Below are 20989 nucleotides of genomic sequence, written 5' to 3' on the forward strand. Positions count from 1 at the left end.
CCCATATTTTGTTAAACCACGTGCAAAGCATGACTTAGACCTCCCTCTTGTCAACATAATATTTGTTCACAGGCAGATGAGAACAATCACTGATGTCTGTTATAGGAACATCATACAGAAAGAATGTTGAATCGAAATGCATTTTTTGTGTTGCAGCTGTCACACGGCACTTAACCCTTTAACCTTAAGGAGTTAAAAAACATTCCTAGGTTGTAAAAGCTCACACTTATGGTTCCTTCTTTCTTCATTACCCAGCCATATGACTCATGGACTTCCCTTTGTCATCCTATGCCTGGATTCATGCAAAAGGGGCTGGGAAGGCAAAGGGACGCTCAGTCGTCATGCAAGCATCAAGTACATTTTCCTGCTTGAATTGCCATCTGCCTTTAATTTTCATCTTTATTTGGATGCAAGCCAAGTGCCAACATTCATGGAATTCTTCAAGTAGGACAAAGTATTTTTACTATGGTCTCTGCTACTCACCTGTGATACATATCACAGGGGCATCACAGACAGATTCTCTCTGACAATAACCTTCAGGTCACACTGATAACGAGCCTCAGCATTATAATCTCCTATGCAGGCTGCCAGTTTGCCTCTCGAGATGAAGTGTTAATTCATTTGAATATCTGTACTCACATTATATGAATAGATTTGATATTTTGGTCTGTGACTCATGTGAACGGTGATATTTCCACAGTCCCAACAGGTTTATTGTAAGAAAAACATGACTGTGTAAAAAAATAACAACAAAAAAACTTAAACAAAAACCAACCTGCACAGGCCGTCACACATTGATGACACACATTAATGAAATAATGAACACTTTTAAGGTACTTAAAAGTGAAAAAGCAAGTCTAGCACAAGTAAGAGTATATAGAATGTTGTGCACGTGTCCCCTTAACTCTCTCTTTTGCTGCTGTAAGGTTCGCAGACAAGGGCCATTTCTTGATTTGATTGTCTGTGCAAGGCCAGTTGTGCACGTCATCAATTTTGCTCCCAGCAGGGCTCGGCTGCCCTACTGTTATCCAAGTGCAGCCAGAGGTGCAGTCATAAAATGGTAAAGATAATTGAAGTCTGTGTAGGTTGTGGACCGCACATAACCACCAGTTCTTTCTTAAACAGTCACACATACTGCATACAGACATAGATGAAAGAAGTGTGGTTGATAGATGCATAATCTCTCCACGTGGTATTGTTGTGATGTCTGGACAATCCTGCATCTAATCCTGCTGTGCCTGTCTGTACATTTCCATGAAGCAGCTATCAACAAATGAAGGCTAAAAATGCTTTGGAAATCGAATCAGCTTCAACAATACCGTGTTTAAATACGGGAATCAATCTTTTATACCAAATGTATCATGGTTTTCTAGTTTCTATAGTCAATCCTGTTGGCTATGATAATTACACCGAACCCCTGCTGAAATTTGATTACATCTTGTCATGTTTTTGGTCATTTTGCATCTGAGGTTATGGCAACGCAATTGACACCTGTCACAACTCATGATTTGAGTGCAGTTCAATTTTTTTTTGTTTTAATTAAAAAAAAAAAAAAAACATCTTTCAAGCTATTCTCACTTGAAAGTGGATGAAACTATCAAAAAGGCAGATCAGACCAGGTGTAAACAAATGAAATGTGTTGAGACAGTAAGCTTGGGTTAGGAGTCTGGTGAATGAAGCCAGCTCATTCATGCGCCAGAGTGAATGTGCAGAGCTCTGTCCTGCTCTATATTCACAACCTCTTGTGAATTAGGCAGCCAGATGTGACCTACAGTAGCTTGATAAAGCATGAACAAACAAGTCTGGTTTAGTGTGACACAAACAGAAGTGCAGATGCTGTCAAACTCACAGATTAAATAAAAATGGATGAAATGATCGACAGTACTCAACACAGTCCACTCAACCACTGTACACCTCAGCTGACATACCTTCAAGTTGTAATTGTGTGGCTTTTTAAGCAACACACCTGCCTCACAGAGACAAGAAAAAGCACGGTAGGCGTAAAGAATAAAAAACGGATGATGAAAAATGGAGTGGAGAGAGAAAATAATTTTACGAGGTGCAAAGCAAGTAAAAAGTTGCTGAAGAGCATACATGCAGTAAAATAAGGCATTACCTGGATATGTCCTTGCTGAAAACAAGTTAAAATGTGAGAAGGCAGTTATAGAATATAACGGAATCTGCTCTATCAATAATTCTTTTTTTCATATTAAACTGACCAAAAGAAAAGAAGACACGCTGTATTCGCTGTTGCTTTTGTTTGCTTGTTTTATACATGCATTGGCTGTCTGACATTGATAGCATATTTGAAGAACAAACAGGAATAGAAGTTATTAATTTTGTGCAAGTTCAGATAAAGTCTGTGGGAATTAACGATTCACCTTGAGCTGCCTGTTCTTTTTCAATGAAATTACACAGATAATTGAAATGGCAACATAAGTGTATAGGAATCTTCTCTTAACTGTGTGCAAACCCCTCCCCATCCCCCTTCCCCCCATAGCTGCAGTTTCATTAATCACATTATACGTGCAAGCAAAAGACAAGGTAATTGAATCTTGACACTGTCAGGCCTTACAATGCAGACGACATGCTGACCTTCAGGGTGGAACATCATGTAAAGGAGAAATTATAGTTTAGCGATTATACATTGGAAACCAAGCAGATTACATTACTCTTGTTTTTAGCACTGTAAAAACAATTACAAAGGATGAAAGTTGCATGTAGCTGATTTAAAAAAAAAAAAAAAAAGGTAGAAAGGGGGCAATTGTTTCACTACCAATTTGTCTTCATTATTACAGTCAGTGCGGTTACATGCACATCTAAATGAAGCTACTGGCAAGCTAAGGATTTAACTGGAGTTTCAGAGAAATCTGAGTATACAGAGAGGACAATCAATCATTATTATTATTGTACGTTCGACTCCGCAACGCTAGGTGGCGCCACACTCACTTGGGTGTTGGCATTCTTTCGTTACAATTAGTAGACAAGCACGGAGGAGGACAACAACATGCCAAAAAAGGATGCAAATGATGCAGCAGCTCTGTAAATTTAGTACATACTAAGCCTGACCATGTTGCAGGTGAGATGCACGCAAAGTCTCCCTCATCTTCTTCTGTTACCGTGTTGTTGTGATGCCGTGACTGTTATTATTCCCGATCCCGCGGCTTGTCACTTCCGGAAGGGAGAGTCCCTAGTCAGTAGCTCGGTTAAGCATGCCGGAATAACTCAAATTAGGGCCGCATTATCTGGCACTAAAAGCTCGATCTCAAGACCTTCAGTTCGGTCTGGCTAAGGTGAATGGCTTTTAAAAATTCGGGGGGGTATATCTCTAATATGATTGACAGTTGGTACAAGTGAAAGTTGTTATCACGTCCTCATCTGTAATCGTCATGCTACCGCACCGTCAAAATGCTAGTTATTTTGTATTTCACCAGAGTTGAACATGTTAGATATACATTTTATATATAATATATATATATATATATATATATATATATATATATATATATATATATATATATATATATATATATATATATATATATATATATAATATTCTGCTGTAAACGTCTGCCAGCAGCTCTGAAGAAATTTGGCTTAAGGAGCTGATAGCCAGAGCTAACTTTGATTGACATACGGTGGGTGTATTCCCATTGGCTTCCTAAACAACATGGATGGGGCCCGGTAGTAAGAAAAATGGGCTTCAAAACTGCTCTTCAGAAACTAATGGTGAATTAATGCTTCATCCATTGTTTTTTACAGTCTAGTGCAGGGGTATTCAACTAGATTCGGCCGGGGGCCACATCTGCAAAAGGACTGTATGGAGAGGGCCGCACAATTTGAAAATGTGGGGGTTTTCAAAATGTATTTTGCACTCAAAGACGAAGACTTATGTAAATATAATACATTTGTATTATACATTTGAATATATCTAGTTTACATATGAATTATGTATTGTCTCCAGATTTAGTAATTTTGAATGTTAAATATAATATTCAGATAAAGAAATATTATTTTGAATGCAAGTTTATTTTGAAACCATGCATTGTGCAAACTTAATGAAATTGATATTGACCTACTTTTAATAAAACACGCCATAATGACAAAGCACCACTTTCCACCAAGATTTCCTTATTTGAATATTATATTAAGCATTGAGCACAACCATTTTAGTCCACAGTAGCCAGTTATAAAAATATTATTTAAAAAAAAAAAAATATATATATATATTTTTTCAACAAACACCCCCTTTTTTGAAATATGACCAGGGGCCACATAAAAGCTCCTGGCGGGCCGCATGTGGCCCGCGGGCTGCCAATTGAATATCCCTGGTCTAGTGTGTGAGCGGAAAGTACCTGAGATGTGGGGGGAAAAAAACAACCTGTTAATACATGAGTCTGGGGAAGAAATTGTGTGTGATTCTGAACCTGGCTGAAATCTCCCCAGAAGGGGAGGGACAACTGGTGGTATGACTTTATGCTGATTGGACAATAACAACAAATACATTCAAGAAGGCACAATCCCATCCTCACCAGTCACCCAGCTCAAACTGTCAGTGATGATAACTGTGTAACACAGTTGGAATCAACTTTTCCATTTGTTGCTGTGATGCCCATTAGCCCTTATGCCTCTGAAAAGATTGGGAAAGCGAGTCAGGTAAATGAACAGAATGGGTCATTAGGGCCCGAGCACTTACAGTGCGAAGGCCCTATTGTATCTGTAGGAATTTTTTTTTTATTCTTTCTTTCTTTCTTCTGACGAAGGGAGGGCCTTTTTGCCCCCCTAAACGTGCCCTAAAAGTCACCAAATTTTGCACGCAAGCCAGGCCTGGCGAAAAATGTGATATTTCATGGTTTGTATTAATGGTCGTGGCAAAAGGGCTCAACAGCGCCCACCTAGAAAACTTTGTGCCTCAAGCCCCACAATACGGTTTGACGTACATGCACCAAAATCGGTACACACCTGTATCATGTTGCAACTTAAAGAAAAGTCTCTTGGCGCCATGGCCGAAACGAACAGGAAGTTGGCCATTTTGAATTAATCGTGTAATTTTGCCGCAATTTATGCCATTCTTTCGGCAGTTAATACGGCCCGAACCATAACGTGCACCCAGGTGTGTTATACATCAAAGTGTGCGTCTCCATTCTGCGATAACGCGCATTACTTTTTTCAGTCAAAAGACGCCAGACGCCAAAAAGCGCGCCTCCCCTTCATCTGATTGGTCAATATTTGATAGTTCCCCAAAAGTCACCAAATTTTGCATGCAAGCCAGGCTGGCGATAAATTTGATATTTCATGGTTTGCATTAATGGGCGTGGTCTAATGGCTCAACAGCGCCCCCTAGAATACTTTTCTCTGCCATAACTTTTGAACGGGTTGTGATAAAGACATGTGGGTGGTGTCATCGGACTCTGTATTGAGTCCTTGACCTTCATTGGCCTGAATTAGCCCCGCCCCTTCCTCTGATTGGTTGTCACTATTTTCTGTTATAACTTTTGAATGGTTTGACATAGAGAGTTGTGGGTGGTGTCATCGGACTCGGTTTTGAGTACCTGACCTTCATTGCTGCAAATTAGCCCCGCCACTTCTTCTGATGGGTCAATATTTCATAGTTCCGATTTTCTGCCATAACTTTTGAATGGTTTGACATAAAGAGTCGTGGGTGGTGTCATCGGACTTAGTTTTGAGTCCTTGACCTTAATTGGTGCAAATTGCACGCGCGAGGGCCCGTTTATTGCTGCTTGCAGCTTTAATTTGAAGTTGTTTTTGGGATGAGATGTGTTCATGCATGAATGGATTCAAAAAATAAAAAACATGGTCAAAATGGTTAACAAAGCTGACAAAGGGCTCTACCCTGAGGAAAATAAATAACATAATTGGAAGTACAGTATGTTTATACACAGAGCTCATGTGCTTCAGGATGAGGATCTGCATGGGTAACATCATGTTAGGTTGGTTAGAAAAATGGGAGGGGATGAGCAATGTGAAATGTAGCAGATAAGAGTAAAGGGTCAAATATTTAGGTAAAATTACACATTTATCAAAACATTTCTTTCTCTTTAACATTCCTTCCTTAAATGTACACTCTTACCCGTTGATTGTGTCATACGTATTAAAAAGCTTTCAGGAAGAATAACCAAATTTCACAATTGGTATTTCTTTCTGTGATTGATACGGAAGTAAAAAACAATATAATTTGGTTCAATTAGAGAATCGTGACAATTTCGTGATAAACTGCTATTGTTTAGCATTATAAAATTGTTACAATTGCAACAATGTTTGACCAATTTTTTAAAATGCTTGAAATAAAGCAACTTCCAACATAGTTAAATACGAGGAGCCATATAAATTATGAATAGGGTTCAAAAAAGAAGAAACATGGTTCTTCTACACAACTCTGTAACTTGTAATATGGAGAGTGCTTCTCCTTACTTTAAACTTGTGTAACGCAATATCTTTTAAGATTATTATTATCATGAACAGATGTAAGAATATTGTTTCTGTATGAAATGTACTGAATCAGTGACATGGACAAATGCACACAGCAAGAAACAAGCATTTAGAAAATTTAGAAATGTGGAATATTGACTGCTGCTTTCATGGCTCATTAAAAGCTAGTGTGCACTGCATATCTCATTACCAGCACAATTAAATTCCCATAGACAGTCTTCGCTACTCTTTGAGCTACCATTCTACCAGTGGTTCTGCCCCTTAAGCCAGCTTCAAAGTCTCTCCCATAGACTCTCATGTATTATCATTTTTTTCACATCTCAGAGATTTCCATGTAACCTCTTTGGGTCAGGGATGGCTCACACAAATGTGTTTATGTCATACATAACACTGGAACCACAGAGCAGTGACATTGATGTGTTCAGAGTCACCGTGATTACTGGTTGCGGCAACTAAAGTCTCTATCAGTTGGCTTAGTGATGAATAAAAATTGGCAGTGAAAAAACTGACATTTCAAGCAGCTTATATCAAAATATGGAATGCCAATCAATATAATTGTTTTCACATCAACTTATAGGCATTCTCTGTTTCCATGATCATAATTTTGATTTGTCTTCTTCTAAAATATCTGAAGTTGTATGCAAATCAGTATAAGTGCAAGCTAATAGAAATGTTTTTAATCCACTGAGCATGCCCAGCAATTTCTGAACATTGGGTGAGTCATTTAATGCTTTAATGAGGCAGTGAGAACAACTGTTTTCATTTCATGTCATTTACAGTGAGTAAGTAGTTTTTTTCCAAAGACAGCTGACTGACATACTGTAGATGTATATTTGAGGACCAAATCATATGGTATGCTGTATCTGCATCTTTGAGATGGAGATGCATCTACACCTTGTCCAGCATTTCACTTTTGAATTTCTTATTTTCCTCTCAAATGCATCTTGGAGGCATTTGCATCTCCAGCTGTGTAAAACCTTTCCAATCAATACTGGATGCAATGAGTGAAAAAGTCTAAATGGGTTCAAATCTTTCAGTGAATGCCACTTACTGTGGGGAGTTTGAATGTTGTCCCTGTGCTGTTTTTTTTTCTTTTAATTTTGACTGGTTGTTCCAGTTTTCCTCACACTATCCAAATTCAAGTATGCTAGGGATAACATGTATTTCTAAAGCATGGTTTTCTCTGAGCAGTATGGCTCAGTTCAGGTCAGTATGGAAAGTCCGACCTGGCTTGGGTTTCCACTGCAAGGTGTGTCGGCCAGATGGCTACGCCACAGCATGACATCAAATCTGTTCAACAGTGTCAGTAAAATAATTCACAACTAAGGACATACAGTACAGTACCTGTGAAGGGAGATGTGCCGTTTTATTGCTGGCTGACACCACCCTTTCTTTGCTTTTTTCCAGGAACCTTTTCTAAGATCTAGGGTATTTTAGGGGTCCTCTCCTCAAGCAATTCCACTGCAACTGCAGGAACAGAGCTTAACAGAATGCAAGTGGAGATAATTCACACCTTAAATGGGCCTAGTGTAGAGGTAGTAGTTTTGAGATGACCGAAAACCTTCTGGGTCGGGCTTTCATTCCTGACCATTTCAAGACTTTAACCGACTCAGTGTACCTAGTCTCGCCTGTACCTTTTGAGCTAATTGGAAGGACCTGAGGTTAAAACAGTCTTTTAACGCCTTGGAAAAAGCTCAGGACCTTTCGAGTTCTTGGAATTGTTGGTCAAAATGTGCTTGTACTACACACACTACCTTCAACAATAATAAATACAACGATTAGCTAACAGACACTAACATGCGCCCACACACGTACGTGCACGCACAGAGGATGAGTCACTGCTGGTATCTTTAATTAGTACCATTTCAGCTTGTTATATGGGTCCTGCTTTCTTGCTTGTCTTTTTCTCCCTAATTCCTGTGCTTCTTCGTTATTTCCTCCTCAACCCAACTAGGTTAATAAAAAGAAAATAACAGATTTTGGCCACATCTCTTCCTTGACGATGTCAAAAATTATAATTACCATTCCCTGGACACAGGAAATACACAGAAAGATTGTTCACTGTCTGAAAAACCACTATCTAATCTTACATGGTATATCGGTAATAAGAACTTAGGCGTTACTTCTTTACATGTCATGCAACTACAACAGAGAAGAGTTACTTTTTTCTGCTGTGTGTAAAGCTGGGCATACACTGTGCGATATTTTAAATCGTTAGAGACTGCCCCATCTCACGACTAGATCGTGGAGTTCAAAAGTTCACAGCCCACGATTTATGGTCTCACACTGTACGACCCGATGCTCTGATGCGACCGGTCTGCTCACACTATACGTTCATAATCCTCACGTCGGACTTCTGTGTACTGGAACTCGAGGCCGGTTTTGGAGCAGGGGTGGGCTGTGCCCACCCAAACGTGCGTCCTGCCCACCCAATCAAAGGGTTACGGGGATCCTTTATTTTTTTATAATTAATTTTTTTCATATATATAAAAAAAAATCACAAAATATCTGTACCGTTTCTGATTGGGTGGGCACTGCGCATAGTTTTTAGACACAACAATGAACGCATACCGCAAAAGTTGTGTCTCGGCGGAGGGACCCGACGTCCCAGCAAAATGAGCACAACAAAGAAGTGTTCAGAACAGCGCACAGAGCACACACTAAAGGCTGATTTATGGTTCAGCGTTACACCAACGCAGAGCCTACGGCGTAGGGTACGCGGCGACGCGCACCGTATGCTGCGTCGGTGTAACGCGGAACCATAAATCAGCCTTTAGCAATTTGTGCCGTTCTGTGTGGCGATAAATGAAAAAAGATTAGACAACGCCGTGATTGGACAAGGAATTGGCTGGGCAGACGTGGGAAATGCTGTCTTTTTTTCTGCTATTAAAACATGATTTGTAAGGTGAATTTGCAACACTTTAAACTACAAATAATAGTTTTTGACGTGACACCAGAGATTGCGCATGCTCTCTGTGAAAGGATGAGGCAAATCGGGTCGTAGCTGCTTCAACTGTGCGATTCCTTCACAAGGAGCGACTAGGATTTCAAACACGTTTGATTTTCTTGCGAGCACACGATTCGTGATCGGGAGCTCCTCGTGAGGTGTTAATCTCTCGTCGTTACCCCACGTATTCTGCACGAGGCACGATCAACGATTGGTTCGAAATCCGGCCCGATCCAAAAAATAGTCGCACGACTGGAAAATTGGCTCAAAACGAGCCGATAATCGCAGTTTTTTTTCAATCTTTATTTCAGACTCAGATAGGTCCATATAAATACAATAAAAGAGACAACAACAACAGTAGACAAAACAACAAACAGTGTATGCCCGGCTTTAGTTATAATCAAAGCTCCCCACTCAGCTTTGACTACAGTTAAAATGACCTGGTTTGTCTTTCTCATCCATATTTCATATTTTATTAAGCAAGTAACATATCGATTACACACTGAATGGACACAATGAACGACATGCCATTCCTTTTAAGTCTATATTTTTTTTTATCTTCTTAGCATATGTACACTAAAATGAACAACAACGCTTAATACATAAGTTGCTCTAGTATATCTGCATCAAACCAAACATATTCACTATACATTCATGTTGTCTTTATCTATACATACAGCTTCTCCAAATAACTTTGTCAAATGTTTTCATGAACATCACACCTTACAGTCTGTTCTTCCTGGCAAAACACTTGGGAAAGAATCTTTTTAAATGGCTGATTCATTGAAGGCATTCCTCTGCAGACTTGTTCAGACAATCTGCATTCATTGCTTCCTGGGGAGATTCTGATCTTGTACAGTAGCTGTTGGTCAGAGATATCGAGCAGCCAATAAAACAGTGGAAAGCAAGGTGGAATAAAAGATGAGAGTGGGATTGGATATAAATCTTGAGTGGTTGTAAGAAAATAGTAAAGCACCACACTTGCCTGCACAGTGACAAAAAACCTCTGGGTGACTTCAAGCAGTAATTTAACCCCAAGTCAGAAAGAAGTTGGAAAGATATGGAAAATATTAATAGAATTGAAAAATAAAAATAAAGCAGTGAGATAGAAATACTTAGATTTTTACTGCGACAGACAGTTTTTTTTAATTAACTTGATATAATTTTGAAAATAATTTAGATTTTTAGAAAATTCTTCAATTAATGTCTGCATCTCAGCCCTGCAAGACACGCCCAAAAATGTTTGGATGGTAAAGCCTTTAACACATGGTCATTTTGCCATTCTTTCTTGCCAATACTTTTTTCTACCATTAAGGATAACGCACGACTAACTTCTCCAAGTGTTATTTTACTCTCTCTTTACATAATTGTAATTGGGGTCTGCCAACATCTGACGCATTTGTGTGATGATGTCATGTGCACGCTTTGTATTTATGCTCAGAGGCCAAAATGCTCCAAAGTTTGATTATAATTCACGAAAACTGACAATACTGGGGCCAGTTACAACCATAGACTGTATATAACAATGGATGAAGCATTCGGTCATATGACCCATTGGTTTCTTAAGAAAAGTTTGAACCCTGTTATCCTTGCTGTCCCCCGAGCTGCACTGGGACACTCAGACCACCTCATGGTCCACCTGATTCCCGCATACAAGCAGAAATTAAAGCTTTGCAGACCTGTTGTGAGGACATCAAAGCAGTGGACCAGGAAAGCTATGGAGGATCTTCAGGCATGCTTAGACTGTACTGACTGGGATGTTTATAGGACTTATAACAACAGTCTGGATGAGTACACAGAGGCTGTGACATCTTACATCAGCTTCTGTGACAGTTGTGTACCCTCACGTACCAGGATTAGTCACAACAATGACAAACCCTGGTTCACATCAAAGCTCAGATGGCTGCGGCTGCAGAAGGAAGAAGCGTTCAGGAGTGGTGACAAGAACAGGCTCAAAAAGGCAAAGTACACGTTTAGCAAGGAGGTGAGAGAAGCTAAACGACTGTACTCTGAGAAACTGCAACAACAGTTCTCAGAAAACAATGCCAGCTCAGTTTGGAAGGGACTGAGACAGATAACCAACTACAAACCCAAGGCCCCCTCCTCCATCAACGACCGACGCCTAGCCAACGACCTGAACGAGTTCTACTGTCACTTTAAAAGACAAAGGGACAGAGTGATACCATCCCCCGGGACTGCATTCACATTCACCAGTTCCATCCCTCCAACTGCACCCCCCCCTCCCCAGCAGGGGCTGGAGCTTCTCTACCACTTTACACCCCAGAGGCCCCACCCTCATCCCCCCACACCAAAGCGCGGTATCTTGGAGAGGGACGTTAATAAGATATTTAAAAGACTAAACCCCTGCAAAGCAGCAGGACCGGACTCTGTCTCCCCATCCACCCTGAAGCACTGTGCCGATCAGCTGTCTCCGGTGTTCACAGACATCTTCAACACCTCCCTGGAGACATGCCACGTGCCTGCCTGCTTCAAAACCTCCACCATCATACCTGTCCCCAAAAAACCAAGGACCATAGGACTTAACGACTACAGACCCGTCACCCTGACCTCTGTGGTAATGAAGTCTTTTGAGCGCCTTGTGCTGCCACACCTCAAGAACATCACCGACCCACTACTGGATCCCCTGCAGTTCGCCTACAGAGCCAACAGGTCTGTAGACGCTGTAGATGCTGTAAACATAGCCCTGCACTTCATCCTCCAGCACCTGGACTCCACAGGAACCTACGCCAGGATCCTGTTTGTGGACTTCAGCTCTGCCTTCAATACCATCATTCCAGCTCTGCTCCAGGACAAGCTCTCCCAGCTGAACGTACCTGACTCCACCTGCAGGTGGATCACGGACTTCCTGTCTGACAGGAAGCGCCGGGTGAAGTTGGGGAAACATGTTTCTGACCCCATGACCATCAGCACCGGATCCCCTCAAGGCTGCGTTCTCTCTCCTCTGCTCTTCTCCCTGTACACCAACAGCTGCACCTCCAGTCATCAGTCTGTCAAGCTGGACCCACGATACAATATTGCATTAGGTGATGAAGGTTCGTTGGCGATGATATTTAGTCATAATTTTGATGAAAGCAACTTTAGTTGCAACAGGTACAGAGCTTTAATCACGCCAAAGGGGGGAAATACCTCCAACACCTGAAACATTTTCTACCTAAAAACTGTTAATTTGCAAAAGTTGATCATTGCGATTGTATTTATGTCACAATTTGAAATGGTTCTTGTCTTAGTTGAAGTTGAGTGCAAAATGTTGGTGCATACTTAAAATTAAAGCGTTAATGCAACCAAATCATTTGTACAATATATAAATGGATGAGAATCGATAAAAGGAACTGATAAGGAACCGAGTCGATAAGCGATATCGATAATGGAACTCGAATTGCTAAATAGAAACCATTCAGAAAGGTTATGGCACTTTAAAATAAGCAGTGAAGTTGAGTGAAGCATCTCTATCTCACCGTCATTGCTGAAATTCAACGTTTTCAGCTTGTACTGTATGTTGCAGAGGTTGTTGTTTCCTAAGCAAAGAGGATTTTGAAAATGGAAAAGTGTAGATTCTGGAGAAAAAAAATCAGAATGACATTGAAGGAGTCAGATGATTCTTTTGAAAGAAACTCTAATTAATTCATGACTTGATTTGGGAAAAATCCTTCACCATATTACTGTTGTTACAGTTTTTCACTATTGCTTAAACACATTTCACGATACTGCCCTCACTTTTCACAAAACTCTAAACACAAAACACTTTTCTAAAGCTACGTACACTAAACCTCACAGTTTCTTTTCAAAACCAACCCATCACACCAAAACAGATGCTCATATGCTCAAAAACCAACCCATCACACCAAAACAGATGCTCATATGCTCAAAAACCAACCCATCACACCAAAACAGTTGCTCATATGCACAAAAACCAACCCATCACACCAAAACAGTTGCTCATATGCTCAAAAGCAAACTCTGACACCAAAATACCACTCAAGGCCTGTGAAAATGTAAACACTACTGAGCATCATTAACCACATTACCAAAAAAATTTAAAACACAATGTTCACAGTGTGAGACTGTTCTTTTTACAGTTTCACAACTGCCAGGATGCATTTGAGCAACCCTTATTTATTCTCAAATATGTTTTGGGCATTTACTATAGATTTGTGCATTTCATGGGAATAGTTACATAATGCAGAAAATGCAGTAATATCACAACTCAATGCAAAAATTAGTACCGTAAACTCCATAGAGGATCCATTACACACAATAGATACAGTACAGTACTAACAATTGAGAACACAATGTTCAGGGTGGTATTTCTTTTATTACAGTACGTTTGAAAATTGACAGTATGTTGTATGTTGACACCGAAATCATGGGGCGGCATCACGTTGGGCTGGGTCGGGCCACAGGACCTCATCAACGTCACAGGCAATATTGTCCATAGCCAAACAACGTGGGAAGAATGCCCTGGCATGCCGCACCCAGCCTTGGAACGCCTGCACAGCCACATCATCACAGGCCAGGTCCATAGCCCTGAGAAGGTTCTCTCTGGTGTAAGGTTAGCAGTCATAGACCTTCCACCGCCATGATGAGAAGAACTCCTCTATTGGGTTTAGGAACGGAGAGTAGGGTGGCAGACATACACTAATGAATTGCTGATTGATGTTACAGTTTTTCACAATTGTTTAAACACATTTCCTGATAGACTACCTCACTTTCTCAAAACTCTAAACACAAATTACAAAACTCACACACAAAATGCAAAATCCTACACTTCTCTTGCAAAAGCACACTCTACCCTCAAAACAGTGTTAACTCTTCACTAAATGGTATTTCCTTCTCAAATGCCAAACACATCTGACACGAACTCCTCTTCTCCTGTCTTGATCATCTATTTTTGTTTTTGAGGCTTCAGCAAACTGCACTGACTTATATAGGTGTGGTCACATCATTTGCAATAGGTGTTTTCAATTATGAGTAGTTGTGTTTACTGATTGACACCAGGTATGTTCATTGTGTTCAAGTTTTGCTGATTGTGGGTAGCATTTTGCATCACATGAGCTTCACAATGGATATTGGAGCAGAGTTATATGCAAAATGTGTTTTAGCACGGCAAAATGTGTTTAGAGTTTTGAGAAAAAGGGGATGGGTTTTGTGAAAAGTGTCTACAGGTGAATTGTGTTTGTGGTTGTGGCAAAAGGGGGGTAGTTTTACTAAATGTGTTTAGGCAACTGGTCATTTGGTTTAGAGTACTGGGTTTTGTGTTTTGGCAATAGAGAAAAACTGTAAATTGCAAAATTGCATGTCACCAGTTCACCACTTGAAAAGAAATACAAAGACAATCCCACTTACATTAATACGGTACTTGTTAAAACTGCAGGTTTACTGTAAATGTCAGGTTACTCTTAATGGGAGGACCAAAGCTTTTAGCATATAATATTTAGTTTGTTTATGTGAACGTGCTTTTATCAATGTGTGTGTGTGTGTGTGTGTGTGTGTGTGCGTGTGCGTGTGCGTGTGCGTGTGCGTGTGTGTGTGTGCGTGTGTGTGTGTGTGTGTGTGTGTGTTCAATCAGCTATGACCCAGCTGTGTTTTTCCCTCCTCATTTTTGCTTTGGCGGGTTTCATTTGAACAATAATCTACTTTATTCAGCGCCATGTGTCATCAAAAGCTCAGTAGTCATCAATATTAATGTTTAATCTGACACAACTGCAAGTCATACATACACACACATGCACACTGGCACTCAAACAAACAGAAGAGGAAATGGAAGAATCCAATAACATGAAAATCTTCTACTTTTTCACAGTCTGTTGGCTTAATATATGCTTGTGTGATGTGTTGTTGCACAGTCATGTTTTATCTCTTTGAAGAAGGCAAGGCCCTTAAAATATTCTTCCTATGTAAATGCAGGGTGCACAACATCAGGAAAAACTCCCAAAATAATAAACAAAGTCAGCACCGGAAACATGTAAAATACAAGAGTTTGACTAATTCAAATCTGAACATCAAATCTTCATGCCCATGCATTCAAGTTCCATTCAAATTCATAAAATTCATTTTTGCAGTAGTATTTTCATTTAAGTCTCTTCAAAGAGTCATTGTACAAGGTTATTCCTGTTGGCAGGAAGGATCTCCTGTAGTGGTCTGTGCTGCTGCAGAGCTGAGGCAGCCTCTGACTGAAGTCACTCCATTGTTAAATCACTGTGTTGTGAAGAGGATGCTCAGGGTTGTGCATGATCACCTTCACACAATCAGCTTCACAGACTTGAACGGAGCTGGCATTCTTCATCAATTTGTTCAGTTTCTTTAAAGGAGACCTATTATGGCATTTAATGTATATTTCAAACAGGCCTTGAATGTCTTAAAAACTATTGAAAGCTTGTTTTTTCTACATAAATTAGAAATTCAGCCTCTGGGCCATGTCTTTATTTTTGCCGCTTCTAAACTCCTTCTCTATGAGGGATTCTGAGTGGGTGGGGAGGTTATGATAATGATGCACTGTGCTGATTGGCTGTGCTGTGCAACATAGGGGGGGCGCTGTTCCAGTTATCAAGAGTTATTAATAATTTTATCCAACAATTATTCATAATTAATGAAGTAGACTATTTATCAAATTGAATTATCAAAATGATTTAATCCTCGGGGCACCACCTGGTTTTCCAGGAAAAATGATAAGTTTAACAGCATAAATCAGTCTCAAAGATTAAGGATTATTCCACCAGAATAACAGTAAGGGCTATTATTTCTGGTGAATAATGTTGAAGGCCAAAGTTCGGCACTAGCTCTGTCAAACAGCCATTGTGACAAGAATTTGGGTAAAACATCACAAACAACTTCTCATTAAAATCAATCAGAATTTATTCACATCCAGGTACCAAGCAGATGGTAAAAGTGATACCCAAATAAACTCTGATGGCAACTACATTAAATTCATAAACACTAACTATCAATAAAAACAGTCAATTTGAGGCATAACTATATCCCATTTCTGTCCAATTCATTGTAATTCAGTTAGAAAATGAATTATAAAATAATTATTTGATTCATAATCCTCAATCCAAGCAAACGAGATGAGAGTGGAGAAGACGAAAGCTGTTAAACAGGCCTAAAAACCTCTCGCAGAGCCATACTCATCATTCACACACAAACTCATGTTCCTTCCTCACCAGTTAGATGACCTTACTTGTCCCGAGTCCCAAGCCATTTTCTGTGATCGAGGGTCTAAACACCAAGGCCCAGACATTCAGCTATCCCACATGGCACCTGACCCATATGGTCCCTCCTGCAGATAGTGGGCCCTATACTGCAGCAGTGCTCAGAAATCCATGACTCATTTTCTGTATTTTAATACTTCAACAGATTGGCAGTCAAGTCCCCAAAAAAATGGTTTAATTACTTTTATTTATAAATATCCAAAATGTAAAAAGGAAATATCTAGACTTTACTGTTTCGGGCTGAATGTGTCATTATTGAACAGAAGCAACATTTTATATATCTCAGTATTACAATATTATTACAATAATTATAACATTATTACACAATATTAAGGTCAACAAAGTGGCACCATGCTCATCACAGTTACCTCAGCAAGAATGTTAATTTCCTGAACTTCAGCAGAGTCTTCTCTGTGTTCTCTGTCCAATGATTTAATTGTTTTATTTGGGAGTGTGTGGTGTAGTGTTCCTTTTCCTCAAACAATGCAAATACATGTATGTTATTTTGAGTGATTTAAACTACGGTATAGTTACCCATGTATGAGTGTGCAGAGGGGCCAGTGTCTGCCAAGGGCTGTTAACCTGTCCAGGTTGACTCCTGGTTCTCATCCTGTGACAGACAGACTCGCAGCTAACTCTCAGTATAGAATATTCTGCCTAAGGGACGTAATAATAGTAAATATATCTAGTCTTGCTGACTACTCAAAATGCTTTACAACATAAGCGAAATCATTCTTCCCCATATCATCTTTAATACAGTAGTGGATGTCTCTAATATACACACTCGCACAGAGATGAGCCACCAGGGGAAATGTAGAGCTCAGTATGTTGTCCAAGGACACGTGGAAATGTGGGAGAGCCATGTACTTACTCACAGTCAAACTGCTGTTGCCCACTGTTATTCATGTCAGCCTTCGTGCATCAACCCTCCTGCTCTCTGCATTCTCATTTAGTTAACCATAATACAACTGAATTCCCAGTAAAGTCCCTCTCATTTATCATTTTTCTGATACTGAAACATGACTGAAAGCGGGACCGCTGAGGGTCAAGTGTGCAGGAAGAAGTGATATTTGATGTCAAGTAAAGATTACAACCAACTGAACTCCGATCCTACCTTACATTTCCAAGCATGTTGGGAAAACTACAGTTGCAAACTAAAAAAAAGCCCATGCTAGAGCCAGTGTTTGGTTTGTCTCTCGAAGGCTACTGTAGTAAGAGGTGGTACAACATGACAGAGAGGCATTAAAGACAGCGCTTGACACATAATAATTATAATAACCTTGACATATATTATTATCTTTTATTGATGTCGGTTTTTATTAATTAATTCAATATAGCTGATGTATTGATGCCAATTTTAATTATCTTTTTCCTTTTTTTTTACCTTCCTTCATCCCTCCCTCTTTATATTTCTCTTTTTTCTTCCTTGTTTCTCTCTCCGTTCCTCACCTCCTCTTTTTCCTGCATCCCGTTCATATGTAGGTATTGGTCAGGGCGTGCCGGTGGTGGCTCTTATCGTAGAAGGAGGCCCTAATGTGATCTCCATAGTGTTGGAGTACCTCAGGGACACCCCTCCGGTCCCTGTGGTGGTGTGTGATGGCAGCGGAAGGGCTTCAGACATCTTGGCGTTTGGGCATAAATACTCTGAGGAGGGAGGGTATGCACGCACATCTGCACACAATGCAGTACAGAGGAAAAAGCTATTTTATATAAAAGGTGCCACAGTGAAGCACATTGAGAGATTATAATCCCATTATCCACCAATATGTAGGTAGTTTCATATTCAGGGTTTATACACTTCTCTGTGAAAGTCCAATTCAAGCCCTTGAATGTTAATTTTGAAGCTTTTCCATCACTGTGCTCAAGCTGTGATAAATAACATATTTATATGAATAAATATACTTAAAATGGCAATCTATTTTTAATCATTTAATTAATATTTTTAAAGATTGTGATATATTACAACTAAAATATGTTTTATGTTAAGAGAAGAAGGATAAGAAAGATTAATCAAATTTTTTTGTTTTGTTTTGAAATTTGAGTTTGACTTTACTTGCCAACACCTATCTGTCAAACTGAGAAAGATGCTCAAGTCTCTTCAAGTTTAAGATAGGAACAAACCAACTCTGAGCTTTTACAATAATGACAAATTATGTTTGTACATGTATAAACATAAACACTGGATGGTAGCGCATCATTTGTAATCATTGGATCTTTAATACACTGAAATATAAAAATGAATGTCCTGAAATTGTTGAAGGGAAAAACAAGACTAGAGTTGCCTTAAACCTTTGCTCAATACTGTATGTTTAGCCAAGTAGCTTGAAAGCACTGTATAAATGCGACATTATTATCATTATCATGATATTTATTTAGTTTTGATCTGATCCATATCAACTTTGCCCAACCATACAGTCAGAGTAACAGGATTTATACAATTGAGGAAAGATGTGCCTTACACAGTTTTTCTTTTCTGATAACTTCTTTCATTTACTTTAATGTATTATAATATGAATAATGTCTTCTGATTATCTAAGCTGAATACACACTTTTTTTTCTCAACTCGACACCTGTATCAGTCAAACTTGCATGTGTTCCTGAAGAAACTAAGTTAAAACTTGAGAAAGTGAATATTACAAACACAAGAAAATATAAAGTGCTGATCAAACTTTTACTGTTGGATGCTTGCATTGAACTAACCTTTCCTAAAGATTTGAATGCAGTAAATGACTAACGTTACCATCTCTGTTACGTTACATTGGATATTTCAACTGCATATACTCCATTATTGAGCAGAAACAAAAATGCTTTATGCCAACGGTCATTAAAACGGCAACATAGAACATTTGATATTAGCATCTTTTGTACACCTAAAAACACACGGCCTGATCACAAGATCAACAATTTCCATCTTGGGCGCTCTAAATTATTTTATTTTTATTCAAGCAATTTCAAGGATTTCAAGCACCTGTATGAACCACGCACACCATTGTGTAACATTTGATTTTAACTAAGCATTGCACCAAAATTTCACATTGAGTTTTTTTTTTCTTGAAGATAACTTTTATAGTTTCACATTCTCGGTTTACTGTTACATAAGGATGTATACTTTCAAATTCACATCTCACCAATGACTGGTGATGCTGAGATTAGCCTATGGAACAATCTTGGATTCACTTGGACCAGTGTCTGTCTGACCCGCTTCCTGATATGTCTTATTTTCTCTTCTCCTCACCTCTCTACATCTGCAGGATAATTAACGAGTCTCTAAGAGACCAGTTGCTGGTGACGATTCAGAAGACTTTCACCTACAGCCGCACACAGGCCCAACATCTGTTCATCATCCTCATGGAGTGCATGAAGAAGAAGGAACTGGTTGGTCTATCTCTGGAACAGACTGTACATAAATGACCACATGCGTAAACCCACTCATTATACCCCATTTTGCAACACTGCATGCATACAAATTGTATGTGTGCAGATGCAAAAAAAAAAGAAGACAATGAGAAATGCATGTTAATGAGCAAACACAGAAACAAACATGGCATTAAAAACGAATTAGTTTAATTGAAGTGTTAACATTCATTCAGACAATGCCATGAAAACTTTAAAAAATGTGGAGGAGCAAAATATGTTAGTCAAATGAAGTTTTCTCATTATGAAGTATTGAATGACATTCATAAGAAGATGTAAATGTATTCAGATGACATTTAGTACCAGGTATCCTCCACCTTGTATTACCAGCAGTGTTTCAGTCACATATCATCAAATGCAATGACGTTCTGTCTGTTCTGGGGAGAACATTCATAATTAGTGCTGTCTGTGTACCTCATTTCCACGTGTGTGTAAATCTGTTTTCATAGTCACAATGTTGGGCATCTTGGGGACATGTCATGCTGCTGGTGTTGATAAAGGCTTTAGGTTTTGTTTAAGATTTGCATAAAGGTTGCATCACTGTTTATTGTTGGTAAGTTGCATCCTGCTCACTCTCCGATACAGAAGCTGCATACTGCAATTGCTTAATTTTGAATACCTCTGCACTATAGTAGAGTGGTGTATTTTGTGATGCAGTGAAAAGGTGAAATAGTTTCTTTGATACAGACATTGTAAATGAACACTTCTGAATGTCCACAGAACAGCAAGAGTGGCAGACCAAAAAGAAAGAACTGTTCAAGTTTTAGAACAGGGATTTAGTGAGGAAAAATACGATTTTTAGTAATGTTTACGTTAATGTGGGCGTTAGAAAGTTACTACTACTGTCATTTAGCAGATGTTTTTATCCAAAGCGACTTACATCTGAGGGAAGAAGACAAGCAAGAAATCCCATAGGAGGGTCCAGCATGGATAAGTGCTGGTCAGACTG

The 20989-nt window shown here is 39.3% G+C and overlaps 1 protein-coding gene across 2 annotated transcripts in view; it reads left to right on the plus strand.

The window, feature by feature from the left end:
- The window catches only part of trpm3 (transient receptor potential cation channel, subfamily M, member 3), a 143050-nt gene that overhangs the window by 71102 nt on the left and 50959 nt on the right, over window positions 1-20989 (plus strand). For both annotated transcript variants that reach the window (XM_061728936.1, XM_061728937.1), the window contains exons 7-8: window positions 18109-18283; window positions 19878-20001. In XM_061728936.1, coding sequence (XP_061584920.1) covers window positions 18109-18283; window positions 19878-20001 — 299 coding nt within the window. The remainder of the gene's footprint in view (window positions 1-18108; window positions 18284-19877; window positions 20002-20989) is intronic.

The sequence above is a fragment of the Cololabis saira genome, chromosome 9, assembly GCF_033807715.1.
Source record: "Cololabis saira isolate AMF1-May2022 chromosome 9, fColSai1.1, whole genome shotgun sequence".
Classification (NCBI taxonomy): Eukaryota; Metazoa; Chordata; class Actinopteri; order Beloniformes; family Belonidae; genus Cololabis; species Cololabis saira.